Raw genomic sequence first — 19460 nt, 5'->3', positions numbered from 1 at the left:
GCAATTGGATTTACAACCCCCTCCCCATCTCCTAAAAGCTGCTTAATCTTAAGTGCTGATCCACAAGCTAGTAAATAATGTGGTTCATCCACTGCTGGTCAGTTTAAACCTCCTTATTCACATTACATGTGCGTATGTTTTTAGCACTAGCACAGCGCAAAAAGTGAACGGTAATAGGTACGTTTTTATTTTTATTATATGCTTATAATGATGCTATACCATGAAAGGACACCATCCATACAGCTTCATAATATTCTGATGCGGAATTTCAAAATTAAAGCCCTTAAAATTAAGGATAGTCCGTAATTCCCTGTCCACGGGATTTACAAATTGGAAAGTGGAAAAATCTAGCTTTGTCAAAAAATACAAAAAGTCAAAATGTCTCTTACTTGAGTTTGAATATGGAAGTGTGTCAAAATAAGAGATTTAGAGTGATTTTTTAGTCTGACCCATTTCCTGTTTTGAACTTACTTGAGCATAACATCTGAAATACAAAACAATATAGAATTTAAGTAAAATATTGTTTTTTTGGATTTTTAATAGAATATGAAATTAACAAATCAATAAATACATGATTGGCCCCGCTAGCCTGCTCCCGAAAAGGCTAGGAGGAAAGTAAAAGTTGTCATGGTAACCTAATCATAATAATCATAATAACTGCAGTACCATACAAAACATGTCCCACGGAGGACCTCCTCATGTTAATCTCCAAGACGCAATGCTAATTACGTTAAGATCAAAGATAAATAATTAGTATTTAATTCATATCATCCCGGCGCGGCTTAAAAGCGAAATAATAACGTTATCCGTTATAAATGATTTGACACTTTACAATTAAATTGCTTAGTTGGTTGCAAATTACAAAAGATGAGGCAACACAATTCCGCCGTAAAGCCAAACAAAAGGTAACGCTAGCTAAGCTAGATGAATCGCAGAAGGATGCTTATTACGCATTTTTAAAATGATTACTTTTTAACTAACGTTAGATGATTATTTTATTTCTAAGACAAGCATACTCACCGGGAGGACTCCTCGGAGAACCCTCCATTTAGGAGTCGGACTTTACAGAAGAGTACACCGTTGACGAAGGGGATTGACGAGAGCTCGTCAAGATCGAAATCTACTTTGAACTTAAATTTCTTCTTTTTCATCATCATGAAATCCAAATAATGCGTGGCTAACCTCTGCCCTCGCAAGCATTACATCCTCGTTGTTTTGCGCTGTTATTGTGAAGATTCGAGTGATGAACTGATGACACTGACAAAAACCAAAAGCGAAATACTATGCGGAGATCGACGCTCCAAACGTCTCCAAGATGCCGTTTACCCGCGCTTCGTAGAATGTCCTTACTTTGACATTCTGAGTACTGGGCACAAATCACATTGCGTCAACACCCTCTCGGACCTTCGCGATGCTGTTTTATTTAAACAGTTAGATTTCCCTGGTCCGCACCAGTTCTGCACCCCGGGAAACCTCTTTCCTGCATGTTCCTTTCAAAGTACTAGTTTCTGTTTCCGCTATGAGTGTGACGCATCCGTTCAGGGGGCGTTCCTGTCTGACCGGAAAAGGGGGTGAACTCAGAGGAGCCAGATGTAATTATCGTATTTGTACGATAATTTAGCCCTTTATATGATGTATGATCAATAATTTAAAAAAAAAACCTCATAATGTACAATAATTGAGGCATTACATTTATTTATTTACATTTATTTCTTCATAATATTGAAATGCTACAGCGGCAGGTTATTCATATTATATTTACTATGTCAATCATGTTTTAAGGAGAACTGACCCTGGATCTGCCATATATGATCCGGTTTTCAGCATCTGGCAACACTGCTCAGAGTAGTCAATTGGATGAAGAAATGCCAGTTTTCCTTGGTCTTCGACTAAAGCTGTATTCCCTGTATTGTGTCATTGAGTAACATGGACATGTACATGGACATGGACATGTACATGCGTATTGTCCCCTGTCATATACAGTATGTTGTCAATTTTTTAAATAAAATGCAAAGATTTTAATAGCCCATGTTAATATCATCGCATTACGCATAAGTCGCAAAACATGTGACACCACTGAATTTTTCCCTCACACTGTCAAAACATTATTTCAAATAATATTTGAAATAATGTTTGCTACAATGTATGCTACAATATATTATATTGTAGCGACAGGGCTAAACAGTAAGCATTGTGCTTTCCTGTCAGGAGGCTTCACCCATTAGAGGCTACGCTCCCATTGGTATACATCCAACCCAGCGTACCGGAACTACTGTACGACGAACCCCTCATAGACGGGCCGGATATCTTTTCCCAGCCTCGACATAGACGAGGACTCTGTCGAACCAGCATGCTCCATCAGCGGGGTAATACCGATCCAGTCCCTCCGGGCGTATTTCTTCGGCCGGAAGACATGGGAATCTCTATGAAATAAGAATCTCCCATGCCCATGGCATACGTGCTTCAGGAGCAGACGGGGGAACCGACGGTTCCTGCTTTTGCCCTCCCTCGACTGCTATTACCAGGGGTCCTGGGCGTCCCCATGCCCCGGTGTCATCCTAAAACCCCTTCTCCGGGAACATTGTGGGATTTGAAGCGGAAGCGCCGCGCTCAGCAAATTTCCTGTCGCTTCCAATGGATTTGGAGGGAACACTCCTCTTGCTGAGTTAACAAAATCTCAGAGGTGAGTGATCGATCGAGGAATGCCATCCACCTCGGAACGGAGACCCTGGCCCTCCAGGGCCGTCAAAGGAGGAAGGTGGGACCTACCCATGTCAGGCTGTCTCCACCGCCACTGTCTCCACCACTACCCAAGGTGACAACGACACTGTCTTGGTCATCAACAACAACGGTGACCTATGCCGAGGCTACCACATCTCAGATGACACATGATGTCATCGCTAACTAGGATCTGTATCAGCTGAGCAGTGAAGGGCTGGACTGAAATTCACAGATATTTTCACTGCACGCGATAAGGAGTCCATTGAGACCAACCTGGTGCAGCACACAATGGGCACAGCTCCGCCCATTAGACTGCGACCCTAGTGTGCCAAATGTGAAGCTGCAGCGCGGATAATACTGAAGATTGCTGCGGCAGGGCTGATAGAGCCATCCAACAGCCCCTGGGCTCTGCCATCCTGATCAAAAGAAGGATGTGTTGGAGAATTCTCACTGCGTGGTCGGTGAGGCAAAACCTGTGTCGCTACAGGAAACAAACTGAGAGTATATGAACATAGTTTATTCTGCCCTTGCTTATGCCGAAGAGGGCTTTATACCATGAGAGGTTGTGTGTCATTGGTTAGCTGTCATTCACAAGACCCAATGTCCCCCAATCACAATCACCTGGTGTTTCCCTCATACAATCATTTAACAGTCAAACACAGGTTCCACAGTTACAATCTTACTGTGCTATGAAAAAACTACAATACTGGTCAGCCTCCAGCTGGGGTCCTTATCTCTACACCAGGTTGAGTAGAGAATGTATGTGTTCTGGTATTTGATCAGATGATAATGTGATCAGTATGCAAACAACGAAATAATCATCTGAAAGCACAGTGTCTCTTTGGGCCCTGAGTGAGTCGCTAAAAACCAAGACAATGTGTTTTAAAAGCTATGTAAGGTACAAAAAAGACTATTGTCTTAAATAACAAATGGAACCTCATTCAAAGCATTTATCATCTACATTTTCTCTCACATCATCTTCCTAATGAAACAATACCACAAGGAAAATGCAAAAAAGATTTTCATATAATTGAGAAATTGAGAAATACAATACAACTATACCTGCAGACATGTCCTAAGAATTCTCTCGTTGAAATCAACTGGGCAACACACATCTAATTAAAAACATAATCAAAAAAAAAAACCCAACAACAATCCAGACAGAAGTCGCAGGACATCTCCACCTCTCTTCCCACATTTAACGAGAGAAGAGTAAAAGACCAATAAGGGTTTATACACACTATACTATGATACACTACGGAAAAACCAAGTTGCATTGAGGAGAAAAAATAAAATCCTGTGTGAAGCCATTCTACAACTCTAACTAGAAAAAAAAAAATCATCATGAATCCGAAATGAACGAACATGAAGAGATTCCATGAATATATAATGCTATGCAGACTAAGCAATGGTTATCACTTAATAAGGACAACAACAAAAATTAATTGTGTGAATATAATTACTAACACATCTTATAAGTAAGGATAAACATAATTAGACAAACATCGTCTGAATGTCATCATCATAAGGGGAGCCTGGGGTCCTAAACTGTTAAACTGTTCTGAATCTTTGTCTCAGAGGTTAGTGGGTGGCTGGAATCTTTGATAATTCTGGGCTTTATTGACACACCGTCTGTTGTCCACTGATGTCCCGAGTAGTGGTTATCGGGAAAAGAGAGTATACTACCTCAATTCCCTGACTGAACTCAGGGGGTTATTCTTTGGACTGGTGATTCTCTGCCATCATTGTCTACTCTTCTGGAAGGTGAAGAATTTCTTGCTGCTGCGGTGGTGAGGAGGACCTGGAATGGTCCCAGGAATTTGGCAGAGTTCCAGCTTTTTTATGTTTTATTTTTCTCCGGGAATCATGGATCATCACTGCAGTGTAGGGATGGTGTGGTTTGGGCAGCCACACTTGTCCTGGGTCTAGGTAATTGGGCCCAGGATCAGAGTGGCTGCAGACCTTTTGCTCGTTGGTTGGTCTAAAGAGCAACAGGTAAAACCCACATCCCCACACACACTGTGGAGAGGAGCCCTTGCCATGACACATGTCCATCTGCTCCTGGGCCCCAATTACTGTACCTAGACCCAGGACAGGTGTGCTGCCAAAACCACACCATCCCCACACCACAATCACCAAGTTATCTGGTTGGGGGTCGTGCAGTAGTCCTTTGAGTGGAGCGGATAGGGTTGCTTTGACCTGGGCACATAGACTTACACAACACTTGGTGAGAGAGACACATTATGACAACATTATTTGGTCAGGGTCCACGATTATAAAATGTGGGTACGTGGAATAATTCTATGATTCCCAAACAGTTATGAGGAATAGAGGACTACAGTCTCAGTACCAAAATAAATACATGCACCCAAGTGTAACTACAGAATAATATTATCACAATGTCTAATATGTAGGGGATAATGTTCATAGAAAATTGATTAGGTTACAAAATAACCAACAGTGTGTAAATCATTCAGGGTTTTAAAATGTTCCGAGAACGCATTTCTCGAATGTTGCCTGAACATAATGTCTATAGAATCCATGGATTAAGTTAAAAATATGTAAAATTTTAAAGTGATAAATATTAACTGGACAATCTGATCACCACCGGTTTACCGGATTTGATTCATGTGTGGCTTTTGTCGGGAGCAGACAGATGAAATCGCATTGGTCTTCAGGTCAGCGCTTCATGCGGGGACGGTCCGGTCATACCATGTGATCGTCCTTGCATTTCCATCATTAATTGTCACAGGCATGAAACTCAATCGAGCGTACGTTCCTTAGGATTTCATTAAGAAAACATGTCAATTATCACTAATCAATATTTTTTACCACGACAAGGTGTCAGCTTGATAAGTCCATCATCTGCATTTTTCTGAGTGCAGTCGTAATGTTTACTTAATTCTCTGACTATCCCTGCTTTCATACATATGGTACTTACCATATGTTAAACAAGCAGAGCAATGAAAGACTAGTCGAAATACAGCTACCCCTGTGAATCAAACAGTACAGTAATGGCTTTGTCACTACAAACTGTGGTGTACCACAACAACAGCTCAGTGCGGGATGCCTGTGTGTTGAGGAAAAGCAAGGTTAGTGAGGAATTCTGTGTCCTCATTTGTGGAGGAGACAACCATTAATAGACAAGAGCAATATCAGGTACGGCGGCTTTGTTGGCTACGTTGGCTCCAACATTTCCGATAGAGATGGAGTCAATTACATGAATGTAAGCGTTCGTTCAGTGTGACATGGCAAGGCCAGTTGTCCGTGCCTCACCACCTCACCACAGGGGTGCCCCAAGGCTCTGTGCTCTGACCTCTCCTCTTTGCCATATACACCATCTCACTGGGCCCGATCATCCGCTCGCATGGTTTTTCATATCACTGCTATGCAGATGATACTCAACTCTATCTGTCCTTCCTGCCTGATGACCCCACTGTCTCGACGCGGATCTTGGATTACCTCGCTGACATATCCACGTGGATGAAGGATTACCATCTTCGACTAAACCTGGCAAAAACGGAACTGTTGGTCTTCCCGGCCAAACAAGGTATTTATCACAACATTGATATCAAAATTGACTCTTTATCTCTTGCTCCTACCAAGGCTGCAAGGAATCTAGGTGTCATTATCGATGACCAACTGACCATGTTGCCGCCGTCTCCCGGTCATGCCGCTTCGCACTATTCAACATCCGAAAAGTCGGGCCGTACCTGACCCAATATGCCACTCAACTGCTGGTACAAACCTTGGTGATTTCCAGCCTCGACCACTGCAGCGCTCTCTTAACAGGCTTGCCAGCTTGTGCAGTGAAGCCACTGCAGATGATACAGAATGCGGCGGTGCGACTGGTGCTCAACCAGCCAAAGAGGGCACACGTTACTCCGCTGCTTATTGAGCTCCACTGGTTACCTGTAGCCGCTCACATCAAGTTCAAGTCTCTGATGCTTGCATACAGAGTGATTGTTGGGAATGCTCCCACGTTCGTCAAATGAGCGTCGCCTGGCTCCGCCGGCTGAAAAACAAAAGACAGTTTACAACAGATTGAGACACAAAAACAACCGATTGTACAGAATAGACAAACACTGTTTTAAACAAAACAGATGACACACAGACAAAACAAAAAAAAAACCTAATAGTTGTACTCATGAGTTGAAATCATCGTAGTTGAACTTAAGAATTTTAGTAGCAAGATTTGGATTGGGCGAAGCCACAACGGTTATCACTGCCAAGAAGTCATGTCAATCTCGGTCATGAAGGGAAGAAGAGTAGCTTGAGTAGCAGCAGTGCATTACCTCAAAGTGACATGAATGAAGTGAAAGTTTCACATGTTGATGATGGAGAGCTGTTGCTGGAGAGAAATGAGCTGATTTTTTCCATAGCAAGATAAAGGCTACAGCATATAATCAATCCTCTTGCCAGAGAGAAAAATGCAGATGATAAATTCCTTGAATGATGCTTTACATGTTTTATATAGGACAATAGCCTTTTTTGTATGTTAGGTAGCATTTAAAACACATCGCCTTGTGGTTTAAATGAGTCTCGCAGAGTTTATATGGAGAGACTGTTCTTTCTAAAGACCAGATCACATTCCATCTTCACTCAACCTGGTAGGAGATAAGGATAACCCCCGGGGGGCTTTTCAGAGCATTGTGGTTTGTTTTACGGCACAATAACATTGTATCTTTGCCCGGAGTTTGACTGTTATATCACTGTATGAACACCCGGGGCTATGATTGAGGGTCCATAATCTTGTAAATGACAAGCTGACCAATGGTACACAACCTCTTATCGTGATAAAGCCCTCTTCGTCAGAAGCAAGAGCAGATCACTGCTTTGAAGCATGACTGTATCTTTCTCTTTATTCTGCAGAATATCATTAATACTGTTTGTTTTCCTGTTGCAGGCCGATTAACCTCACTGACCATGCAATGAGATTTCTCCAACAATCTGCACCAAGTTTCTAAGCATTATATACAAAAAACTATAATTCATTGGGTTTTTTTCCCGGGGGGGCTGGTCGCTGGTGGGTCGGTGTTGGGGTGTGGTTGGCCAGAGGGTGGCTGGCTGGGGTCCTGGTGGCTTGCGCCTGGTGGCTTGGGATGTGCTGCGGCCTGGCGGGGCTGTTGAGAGTGCCGCCGGGTGCCTTCTGGGGCCCCTGGGGGTACTGCTTGTCATTGTGGATGTGGGTTAGGGTGTGGGGCGCGGGTGTTGGCCTTTTGCTTCTGCGCGCGGCTTCTCTGCGGCAGGCGCCCCGGGTGCTGGGAGTAGCGGAGGGCCTGTGTGGCTGGCGGCGTCGCCGGGGGGGGCGTGTGGCATCGGGGTGCCCCGCACTGGGCACTCGCTGCTGCGTGTGTGGGCGCTTGGCACTCACGGCGGGCGGGGCGTCTGGTCGGCTGCGGTGGGGTGGGCCTCCCCCCTTGTGCGGGGCGTGGGTGTCTGCCAGCCTGTCCATGGGGCGGGTGGCTGGGGCGGGGTGTCAGTCTTTCACCGTGGGGCCGTTATCCGGGCCTGCAGTCCGTGCCTTGCGCCCATGGCCCGGGATCTGTGCCGGCGGCTGCGTCTTGTGCCTGCGCCCGGGGGTTGGTTGTATGTGTGCGCCCCTGGGGTGCGGGGTCTCCTCGTGCTCCCTGGGACTTGGTCATGCTCCTCGGGCTGGGCGTGGGAGTTGCTCCACGGCACTCTGGCTTCTCTGGGGGCCCAGGGGTCTTCCGTGGCCGCAGGGAAGGGTACCCGGGGATCTCCTGCAGCCGGGGCCCCTTGCGCTGCTTGGAGGTGCCGCGACATAATACCAACCTTCTACACCAGTACAATGGGGATGAGTAATGTACACTCACTGGTGGACATCTGACACACACACGCACACACGCCAAACGCACGCACACCTGCTTGGGGTGCACCCCAGCAACCTCCTGGTTGTATTCCTCTCCTTTCGTCTCTCAGTTATAGCCATAACTATGCCAGGAAGAGGCCACGTGACCAGTTGTAGTTCCAGTTTTCCTGGACCTTATTCAGTTTTTCAATACATGTTGTCGTCCAATGTTCATGTTTTTGTGTAAATGATTCTATGTTTATTTGTCTCACCGTGGTGATTCTCCCCCTCTCGGAGTAGTGATCAGTTGTTTATAGACCCAAACATGATAAATAGTTCTCCAAAGAGGGGGTTGGTGGTGGCTCTCTATAACCAAAACTGTGCTCTTGTCATTCGATAGGGCATCCACCGGACAGAGCTATTGCAGCAGTTCTTGATGATTTAAGAATTAATAAAGAGTTGCATTGCAGGTTGAGAACTTGAACTCCACTTGCAGACTAACTCTGTCCGATCAATTCTGTGTAGCCCCGGAACATTTACCATCTGATGAGTGGTATCACCTTGTTTGTGTTTTGTCTCTCTATTTTGTGCTTCTCCAACCCATGCATCATATGCCTTCCAATCTACCTTTTTTTACTCTTTCCCTTTTCATAACATTCCAGTTTCTCCTTCAATCGTAGGAGTTGATTTAAACTAAAACTGCCGTTATTTGGAAAACCAATTTTTTCTCATACTTGTAATTGTTGTACCGTGTCACTCCCATGTTTGTCGACCATACATTTCGCCGGACCAATCAGTTCCCTTCTCGGAGAGGTTTTCGCCCAGAATGCTCCTATATCAGCGTGCAAAATGATCCGGTAAGATAGAGAGAAAAAGAAGAAAGAGAAAAATAGAAAGGTTACTATTACACATACAGATTTTGTCTCGCCTAGTTATCCATAAATAGGGGGAAATTTTCCAGCAATTCACCAGATATATTAAGATTTATCACAATACTATTTCGTCAGTGAATAGAGAGTGTACAGAAACTGGGCTTAAAATCTTGCGTGTTAGAAAGGATGCAGAATGTTCTATGGTCCAACAGGACCATAGAACATTCCAGCTTATGCTTATGCGAGGGATTTACAGCAAGACGGTCCACGTTCTGTTAATGGTGAATTAATAAGGAAAGCTCAGGAATTGTGGAAACACAACGGTGATTCTATGGATCCCTCAGAACTGCATTGTACTGTCAGGATTAACAGTGTAGGGAAAGATAATGAATTTGAAAAGCTATGGTTTAGGGAAAGTCATGCATGTCAATTGTTAACAGGAAAAGGAATTCTCTGCTCACCACAATATTGTGCCTTAACGGTCCAATTGACCCCTACACAGGAATCTTGCTATGATGTTTATGGTTCCCTCCCGCATGTGTCGTTGGCAAAATTATCAAATTTATCTTGGCAATCTATTGGCCCAAAATGTGCTAGCATAACAGATTGGCAGGTGCATCCTGACGGGAGTCAATATAGCCCAAAAATTGATGTTTGGTGGTTTCCTTATCAATCCACCTTTACAGGTGTACGATCAATCCAACTCATCCCTGTTCTTACGACAAAAGCAACCACAACAGGGATTTTTTGCTAACTTTAATGCTGAGAAACAGCCTGCATTAGAGGGGGTGCCAGAGATAATCTGGGCCAAAACCAAATATGATGTCGGACTAATGAAAAGGGTAACTCCCCTCGTAGTCACACCAAAATCCTCCTATCGACGGCATAAACCACAATATCCGTTGCGACCAGATGCCGTGTTAGGTATAACGCCAGTGTTTGAATCAGTCTTAGAAGCAGGCATTGTTGTACCATGTCCCTCATTTCCATGCAACACGCCGATACTTCCTGTTAAGAAGGCAGATGAAGTCTCGTGGCGTTTTGTTCAGGATTTGCGTGTTGTAAATGATGCTGTTCACCACAGCGCAGCTGTTGTTCCTAATCCCACTATGATTTTGTCTCAAGTCCCGGGTACATCAAAATTTTTCACTGTTATTGACATTGCAAATGCTTTCTTTAGCATCCCAGTAGACGACAACTCACAATTTTGGTTCGCCTTCACTTTTCAAGGAAAACGTCCCCAGCAGTGTTCTCCGCTGCATTACGTGAGAATTTAGCTGGTTTTGAATTTCCGAATGGCAGCACATCGATCCAATATGTAGATGATTTACTGATCTGCTCGTCGGATGAAGAATCATGTATCGCAGATATGCTGGCCCTCCTAAACTATTTGGCCGAAAATGGTCACAAGGTTTCTAAAATAAAACTACAACTGGCACAAGAGAACGTTCATTATCTTGGTCATGACATTTCATCGCAGGGTCGCACCCTAGGAAACTCGAGAGTTGCCGCCATTTTGAAAATACCCAAACCAAAGACTAAAAGGCAGGTGATGTCCTTTTTAGGTTGCTGTGGTTATTGTCCCTCTTGGATTGTGGATTATGCAATACTCGCCCAACCATTGTTAACAATGGCTCATAGGAAGGGGTTGTCATTGTCGGATCAGGTTGATTGGAGCCCTGAGGCGGAGGAAAGCTTTGTTGCTCTTAAACAAGCTCTTACATCTGCCCCATGTTTGGGCTTACCAGATATGACACGCCCTTTCACTCTGACAGTGGATGAGAAGGATGGTTTTATGTCTGCCGTATTGTTGCAATCCCATGGAGATAAATTACGTCCTGTTGCATATTATTCTCAGAAACTTGGTGCCGCGCAAGCGGGATACCTGTTTGTATACGTGCGGTAAGGGCTGCATCTATGGCAGTGGCTGCAGCTGCCTCTCTTGTGGCCTACCGTCCACTTACTGTTTTGGTACCACATGCTGTAGCTTCTATCTTGCTACAAAGCAAAATGGCTAATTTCTCTCCAGCAACAGCTCTCCATCATCAACATGTGCTGCTCTCGCTTCATCATGTCACCTTGAACCGATGTAATGTTCTTAATCCAGCCACTCTTCTCCCTACTGCTGACGATGGGGATCCACATGATTGTTTGGCAGCGATAGCCATTGTGGTTTTGCCCCGCCCAGATCTTGCTGCTGAAGCTTTTGTAAATTATGATATGGAACTTTTTGTGGACGGATCTGCACAGAGGTCACCGGCTGGTGACCCGCTTGTGGCATATTCAGTTGTATCTCAATTTGAGACCCTGGCATCTGCTAGGCTCCCTGGGCATTTTCAGCTCATGCTGCAGAATTGTTTGCACTAACCCATGCATGCATTCTTGCCAAAGGGAAAAATATCCCAGCTCAAGTTGCAATTAGTATGCTGCTCATACTAATGCATTTGACCCCATATCTAAAGGTAACACTCGTGCCGATGCAGCCGCATCGGCACATGGTAAAGACCACATTTTTTGTAGAAAATGTGTTATTTGTGCACAGAACAACGCAGGGAGAGGTGTTTCCACCACCAGCTCTTCCCACCCTACTCCAAATGCTCCCTTCGAGCACCTCATGATGGCCTTTATTGAGCTGACTCCCTGTCGTGGTAAGAAATGTTGTTTGGTAATAATTGACATGTTCTCTAAATGGATCGAAGTGTTCCCATGTAAGACCAATGACGCCCGTGCCGTGGCAAAAGGACTACTGACCGAAATCATTCCACGGGTAGTTCCAATGGTAGTCACTTTGCAAACCAGGTGTTGAAGGAACTCTCCGCTTATCTGGGGATCTAGATAAAGTTTCATTGCTCTTACCATCCACAAAGCGGTGGTGCGGTGAAAAGAGCAAATGGAATGATTAAAAATAAACTGACGAAAACTATCGCTGAAACCAGACTTGATTAGGACTGTCCCCGCATGAAGTGCGGACCGGGAGGCAAATGCGATTAGGTTTGTCTCCCTCCGTTAAAGCCACGAATGAATTACATCACGTTCATCAAGTAATGTTGTCATATTGTATGTCTCTCACCCAAATGTTGAAGCTCTACCCGTCCCACTCGAAGGACCACTACACGACCTCCAACCAGGTGACTCGGTGTTGATCCGCGACTTCCAAAGGAAAGGCTGGAACTCCGCCAGATTCCTGGGACCGTTCCAAATCCTCCTAACACTGCAGCAGCAGTTAAGGTGGCGGAACGACCAAAGTGGGTACACGCATCCCATTGCAAGAAAGTCAACAACCTTCCAGAGGACCAGATAAACGACAACAACGGATCGATCCAATCATCGGACGTGAACTGAGATCACAATCCTTGTGGGATATGTGCTGGTAATCTAGGTCCCGCAAAGAGGATATGCCACTACAGTATTTCTACTTGAAAAGAATGACGCCCCATCAATCCGAAAATGTTGGTCACGTCTGTGTGATCATCTTTCTCATGATGATTGCCATCGTCCTGTTAATCATCCAACCCTGGAACGCAGTTCCGCAGCGAGACTTAAATAATAGCCGCTCCCCCGCCCCACTCTCACTCACATCAGATCCAGAGGAAGAGCCCCAAGTGAGAGATGAATGTTCTGTCACTAACACAGTCCACTCATGGTTAAAAGTTGACTCCACTGGACATTCATTTTAACAAAATATGTGGTGAAGATTTTTGAATCATTTAGTTAAAGAAGAGTATGGTGCGGATCATTCCTGTTATGTATGTAGTAAAATGCCTCACTCAGTGCAAGCACCATTACTCCTCTCACCTATATCAACATCAGGGGAAGAATCTAGATGTTTAGCAAGGGCTACACATTTTCCAACTTATATTAATTTGACTGACCTAATATATTATCATATTGATAGAGGTATGACACATTCTGTTGAGATGAAGCAAAACTGATAAAGGCATTTCACTATAATCTTTCTGTGGGACAATTGAATTGCACTAATGTATGCAGAACATTGGTTACTACTCTAACTGTTGCTCTAGCCTCCTCAATTATAGTCCATCCACATGCTGGAGTTATTCACCCCTTGTGTTTTCAATCTGTTCTGATCGAAGAAATAACTGTTACCCTAGAATTCCAGTGGGGAAAACCACAGCATGTAACCAAACTCAGGTAATTTATACAATGGGAAACGTAACAATTCCTGATATCTCTTGGTTATGCGGACACATGGCGTATGCAAGTCTGCCCCGAAACTGGGCTGGCATTCGCACACCAATTATGTTAGATATGCCAATTTACATGTTTTATCTGACCAAGACCCATCAAGATGTGCGTGTAAGACGATAAGGAACATGTATGTCCATGACATTGGTTCCAGCTGAGTATAGGATTGTAGGTGGAGCAGAATTTTTTTTACGTCTATATTAGCGCCCGTAGGCTAAATATCGTACATTATAGGTTGTTACTGTTCATTAATACAACTATCCTAGCAGAAGAAGCTGTTAAACAAGAATTAACTTCGATCCGTTTGATGGTTCTCCAGAATCGTATGGTAATAGAAGAAGAATCTTTAATTGTCACACAGCACACCACACGAGCACGCACACACACACACATGCACATGCTTTGGATGGTGGCCGGTGAAATGAGGCCTCTGCATTTAACCCATCCTTGGCTTGTTCTTCCTCCGGGGGCGCAGCCAGGAGCAGTGGGCAGCATTCGTGGACGTGCTCGGGGACCTGGTGACGAATGTCCATCGCTGGTCAGACGATGATGTGTGCATGTTTTTGGTGGGGGTCCTTACTGACGTTAGGTGGAGGAAACCCCATGTGAGCACGGGGAGAACATGCAAACTCCACACAGAAAGTTTCCTATTTGGGAGATAATCTGCCCAGAGCACAGTGGCAACCCAGGACATTCTTGCTGTGAGGCAGAAGTGCAATGCACTGCGCCACCGTGCGGTGTATGTGCTATGATAGGTGAGTCATGTTGTACATACATTCCTGCCAATGATGTAGAATCAGGAAATTTGCCATATAAGCTATGAAAGAGTTACGTGATGATAGATATTGATACCTGTAGTGGTAATGTGTTCAATGCTATGTTGCTGTCTAGCGTGTATAGTACCTATCCTTCACAAATGATTACTAATATGGTGACGGGACAGTTTGTCTCCATACCAGTAGATGAGTGGAACCCACCTTTTAATAAAGAACAGGTTGAGATGCTGAGATGCTGAAATATGGAGATTATGGTTATCCCTACTTATAGGATGTATTAGTCATTACATGCACAATTAATTTTTCTGTTATGATAATTAATGATAATCATTGATTAATCTGCATAGCATTATGTATTAGTGAAATCTCTACGTTTATTTTGTTTTATTTCATTATGTGATTCATGATTATTTTTTTGTTGATGTTGTGTTTTCTAGTTACAATTGTAAGATGGCCACACAGGATTTTTCCCTCTGTATGACCAGGGTTTTGTTGTCCTGTGTGTGTTGTCATAATATAGTAGATAACCCTTACTGGTCTTTTACTTTTCTCCAGCCAAATGTGAGAAGAGAGGTTTGGCCAATTTGAGGTGGAGATATCCTTGAATTATATCTGGAATTTGTCTATGAGTTTATATAGTTAAATTTAGTATTAGATGCAGATTTGTTTTTTCCCCCAGTAGATTCCAATAAGATAGAATTGAACGCTATCTCTGAAGTATAATTGTATTGTATCCAATTTACATTATATGGAATTTTTAGCATTATAGCATTTTTCCTTATGGTGTTGTTCCAGTCGGAGCAAAAGGAAAGAGAGAAAAAGAGAAAAAGAGAAAAATGCATACGATCAACAATTTTGAATGAGGACAAAGGACTCTACCTCCAGAGGTGGGTTTTGAAACATTTGTCTCTGTTACCCCAGAAACCCCCCAGAGTTTATGTAAAGAGAAATGTTTTTTGCTTCCTACAATGTCAATTCTAAGATGAAAGAATCAGATCACATTTGGCTCTGTTTACCTTCTATGGAGATGAAGAAACTCAACAGGGGAGCCTAGAGGTGCATTGTAAGGGGCTGTAATCCGCGTCTGCCAGGTCAAGTTTGCAAGTACCTGTGAATTTCACTGTCTGAGGGTGGCACCCAAGGAAACAGGTGGGGGGCACAGACTTGTAAGGGACTTCTGACCAAAGCCACACCCTTTTTTTTTGTATAAAGCCTGCTGTCTTCAGAAATTATACCAGATTGATCAGAGCGCCGCTTTGGAGCAGTCCTGAATTTTTCTCTATATTCTGCGTATAAATATCTTGAATATTCTCAGTTGCTGTTTTCTTGTAGCGGGCAGATTAATCTCACTGATCTTTGCGTAAGAATTTCTTTCACACGTCTACTATCGAAGAAGTCATGCTGACGTCACTTCCATAAACAAGCCTTGTCTGTGAAAACTTTAGTCTCGGTGTTGTTATGGACAATGAGAAGTGGGTGGCGGAAGATCTAAATCATATCATGGACCTTAATCTCACCAGTGTGATAGATAGTAAGCAGCACATACTGGACTTCATTTTCCGCGATGATAGTCAGTTCTCCGACAGTGACGCTGAAAACGACAGCGATGCTGAATCTGATATTGCCGTTATCCCAAACTTGGAGAACAGCGGATTTCAACCTGAATGTGATGATGAAACGGAATATTTTCAAGAACCACCGGAGGAGACCGACAACACGCCCATCGTTACAACCGAAGAAGCTGATGACATGATGAAGTCAGTTGAGGTTGGTGACGCAGATTATGAACAAGTTGTAATCCACAAGATTCTGACGTTTACCTGCAAATGCAGCCAGGGGCGAAAAGAAAATGAAAAGAGGCCCCAAACATGCTCTCAGAGTGTAGCTGGGGTAGGGTTGCAGTTAGCCCACAAAATAACTCCAACAACTTTGAAGATATTTGGCATATGCACATTAATATATAAAATGACACACCAAGGCTGATATATAGACTCATGTTATTGATAGACTCTACATTTTGTTGTGTTATCAACACTTTAAAACTCCTGAATAATGCAACTTTTATAAAACATGTAAATTCTTCCTGTTAAATAAAAGCCTTTTTAAACACAAAAGATGTTGTGATGACAAAGACGCTGTTAAACATTCCCTCAAAACACAAGAACAATGCAGATATTGCCCCATTCAGCAGGGTGTCAAGTCTCCATTCAGCAGGATGTCAATTGGCCATGAGGCTGTGTTGGTCCAACCATTTGAATTCTGGGAGCTGGCTGAATGAAGCCAAGTGTGGGGAAAACTTTGCAGGTGATTATCTTAGAATCACAGTTTCCAACACCCTTGTCATTAACAAGTCATAGCTTTTTCAAAATATTTGCTTGATTTGCACAAGTGACAACTTGTTTTGAAGCTCTGATTCTTCACTTCCAAGTTTTGCAAAAGAAAATTCAAAAGCCACCAAATGTACCTAAAGTCTGCGGTGGGTCACATATGTGATAATCGGCCCACAAGGGGCAATAATAGAGGTTCAGGATCAACCACATGCAGACACAATACAGAAATGGTACCACATGCCTAATGATGGCACCTCATATCCCCCTACTGATAAACAAGGGGTACGGAGCCAAAGACTTAGGCTATATGATGAAACAGGAAAAGTAGAAAGAATTTAAAGAAACAGATAATCCTCTAATACTGAGATCAAAATGCAACAGTCTCATTCAAATACTTTGTTTCACAGAAATGGCAGGGGAACTACTAGAAGTTGAGATAGCAGAAAAACAGCAGATGCAGGAGATGGGATAAAGAAGCAGACAGGAAGTGGAAATGGAACAGGTAATCCCAGAACAGATATGGTCCAAACATGACACTGATGTAGGATTGGTGAAATCAGCTAGCCTGGTTCAGATATAGGCAAGACCAAACACTAAACCACCCTGGAAACCACAAGACCATATGAAACTGGAAGCAGAATCAGGAATAGAAGCCTCAATAGAAGGTTTGAGAAAAGCAGGGGTATTGATAGAAACTCAGAGCTGTTTTAACACCCCTTTGCTACCTGTTTTGAAGGCGGATAAACAAAAATGGCGGCTGGTGCATGACTTACGGCAGTGAATGAAGTGGTGGAGGTTCAGCAAGCCGTGATTCCAAATCCCCACACGTTGTTGACAAACATTCCTCCAGACGCGAAGTATTTCACAGTTATAGATATATGTGGAGCATTCTTTAGCGTATCACTGGCACAGGAGAACCAACATTTATTTGCATTTTCCTACAGGGGAAACAATATACGTATTGCGCATGCCTCAAGGTTTCAAGCATTCACAGCATGGTCTCAACCAAGCATGTTTTCTGAGAGAAGACTGAGGGAAACTGACATTAGAAGGTACACCAATACAATACATACAGTAGACGATCTGCTTGGGTGTTCCGCAACACTGGAACAGTGCCACAGCGACTCTATGGTAGTACTGCAGAAGCTAGCGATAGGAGGACATGAAGTTTCCCAGGAAAAGCTATAATACTGCCAACCAGAGTGTAGGGGTTCGTACTGGCACAGGGCAAGGCAATGAGGAAGAGGAGGCAGGCGGAGGCCAAACAGCGGCGGTTGCCGTGTTTATTGCTCAGTCTTTTTCAATCAAACGGTGGCTCGTGGGCCAAAAAGGAAAACTCAGAGGCTCGCCTGCCAATATACAAATAGTCCATGCAGATCACCACTTCCGTGATCTCCCGCTGTCTGTGTCTGGCAGCTTGCCTGTCGGGTTGAACTCGCCCAGTGCCATCTGACTCGCAGGCACGCCGATCCTCACTGCGGGTACAACCAAATATTTATTCCTTCCTGTTTTGGGATTGGACAAATAAGCGGAGTCCCTCAGTTTATTCGCCCGATCCACAGCAGCCACGGGGTGGGAGCATGCACCGCCTGTCTGCAGCAGCGGCTTGACCACGCCCCCTTGGTCCAACACATACCCCCACCGTCGCACTTTGACCGGGAATCACAATAGAGTAAAACACTTTGAAAAACATCAGTGGTGCTAATTTCACGAAGATTCAAAACACCATGTCACAACCTGTGTGGGATACAAAATCAGGCAAAGTAAAAAATAGTCAATTACATGCAGGAGTCTTCATTAGAGGTGTCCAAACCAAATATATAGGGTCATCAGAAGGGATGGCAACAAAGTTCTTCACGATTTGGATGGTCATGGCATAGTAATGGAATTGGTAAGTGCATAATAAAGTGAGGACGGCGACTAAAGCGACGGCACCAAGAGTGAGTCAGTGGCGCCAATTCATAAGAAACCACTAGAACCCACTGAGTGTCGTTGACCTCCTCCTTAAGAGTGACGCCGCGAAATTGGATAAGCGTATGTAAAGCTGTGTCTTATGACATGACCGTCTGCGTCGTTGGGGATGAAAGCACAACAAGCGGTTCCAACGAGGACGCAGACCCCACCTTGTGCTGCTGTAGGCTGGTCCAGCACCACTTGGTTTTGTAGGGACAATAGGCGGAGCGTGTGAAGTTCTTTGTCGTGGCGTTGGTTATGAGGAGAGATTTTTTCATAAAGGCGGTAAGATTGATAATATAAAGTTTCAATGCGGAGCATAGTTGTTTAAACCCCAATCGAAGGGAAGAGCGGGAGTATGACCTTTTGGTCCGAGGTCTTTAATTTGTGATCATATTGGAAGTGGGAACCCGAAACAGAGTCGTGGGGGCTGAAGGTGGGAAGCGCGCGTTTAGTGCAAGTGTCGTGGACGTCAGCAGTGTTGTTGAAAACGGAGACGATAAGGTGTGATTGGCCAACCAAACCAATTTCAGCCGACTGGGAGTCAGTGCTATGTGTTGTAGTGCCTGGAACATATTTTATTAACTGTGGTTGGGGTAGTTATGTTCTCAGGATTGTAAATTATGTGAAGTAAAGTATGATCATGGACAATGTATATGGGGACAACAACAAATACAAAAATGGTGAGTAGGAAACAAACAGTGTTGCCATGGCCTCAGGTGTGGTTGACGTGTTTCCATCGCAGTTGCATGGTGACCAGCATTCGGCGTACACTCACATTGTCTCCTCA

At 44.0% G+C, this 19460-nt stretch overlaps 1 protein-coding gene across 1 annotated transcript in view; it reads right to left on the bottom strand.

Moving 5' to 3' along the window:
• LOC307242356 (EEIG family member 2-like) overlaps positions 1–1436 on the bottom strand; it is a 32079-nt gene extending 30643 nt beyond the window's left edge. The window contains exon 1 of the mRNA XM_080016793.1: positions 1021–1436. Coding sequence (XP_079872919.1) covers positions 1021–1157 — 137 coding nt within the window. The 5' untranslated portion in view covers positions 1158–1436. The remainder of the gene's footprint in view (positions 1–1020) is intronic.
• Between the last annotated feature and the right edge of the window lie 18024 nt (positions 1437–19460).

This window comes from Zeus faber (assembly GCF_960531495.2).
Source record: "Zeus faber genome assembly, chromosome: 1".
In the NCBI taxonomy this organism is placed as follows: Eukaryota; Metazoa; Chordata; class Actinopteri; order Zeiformes; family Zeidae; genus Zeus; species Zeus faber.
Note: the sequence above shows the minus strand (reverse complement) of the source record. Positions and strands in the feature narration are given on the sequence as shown.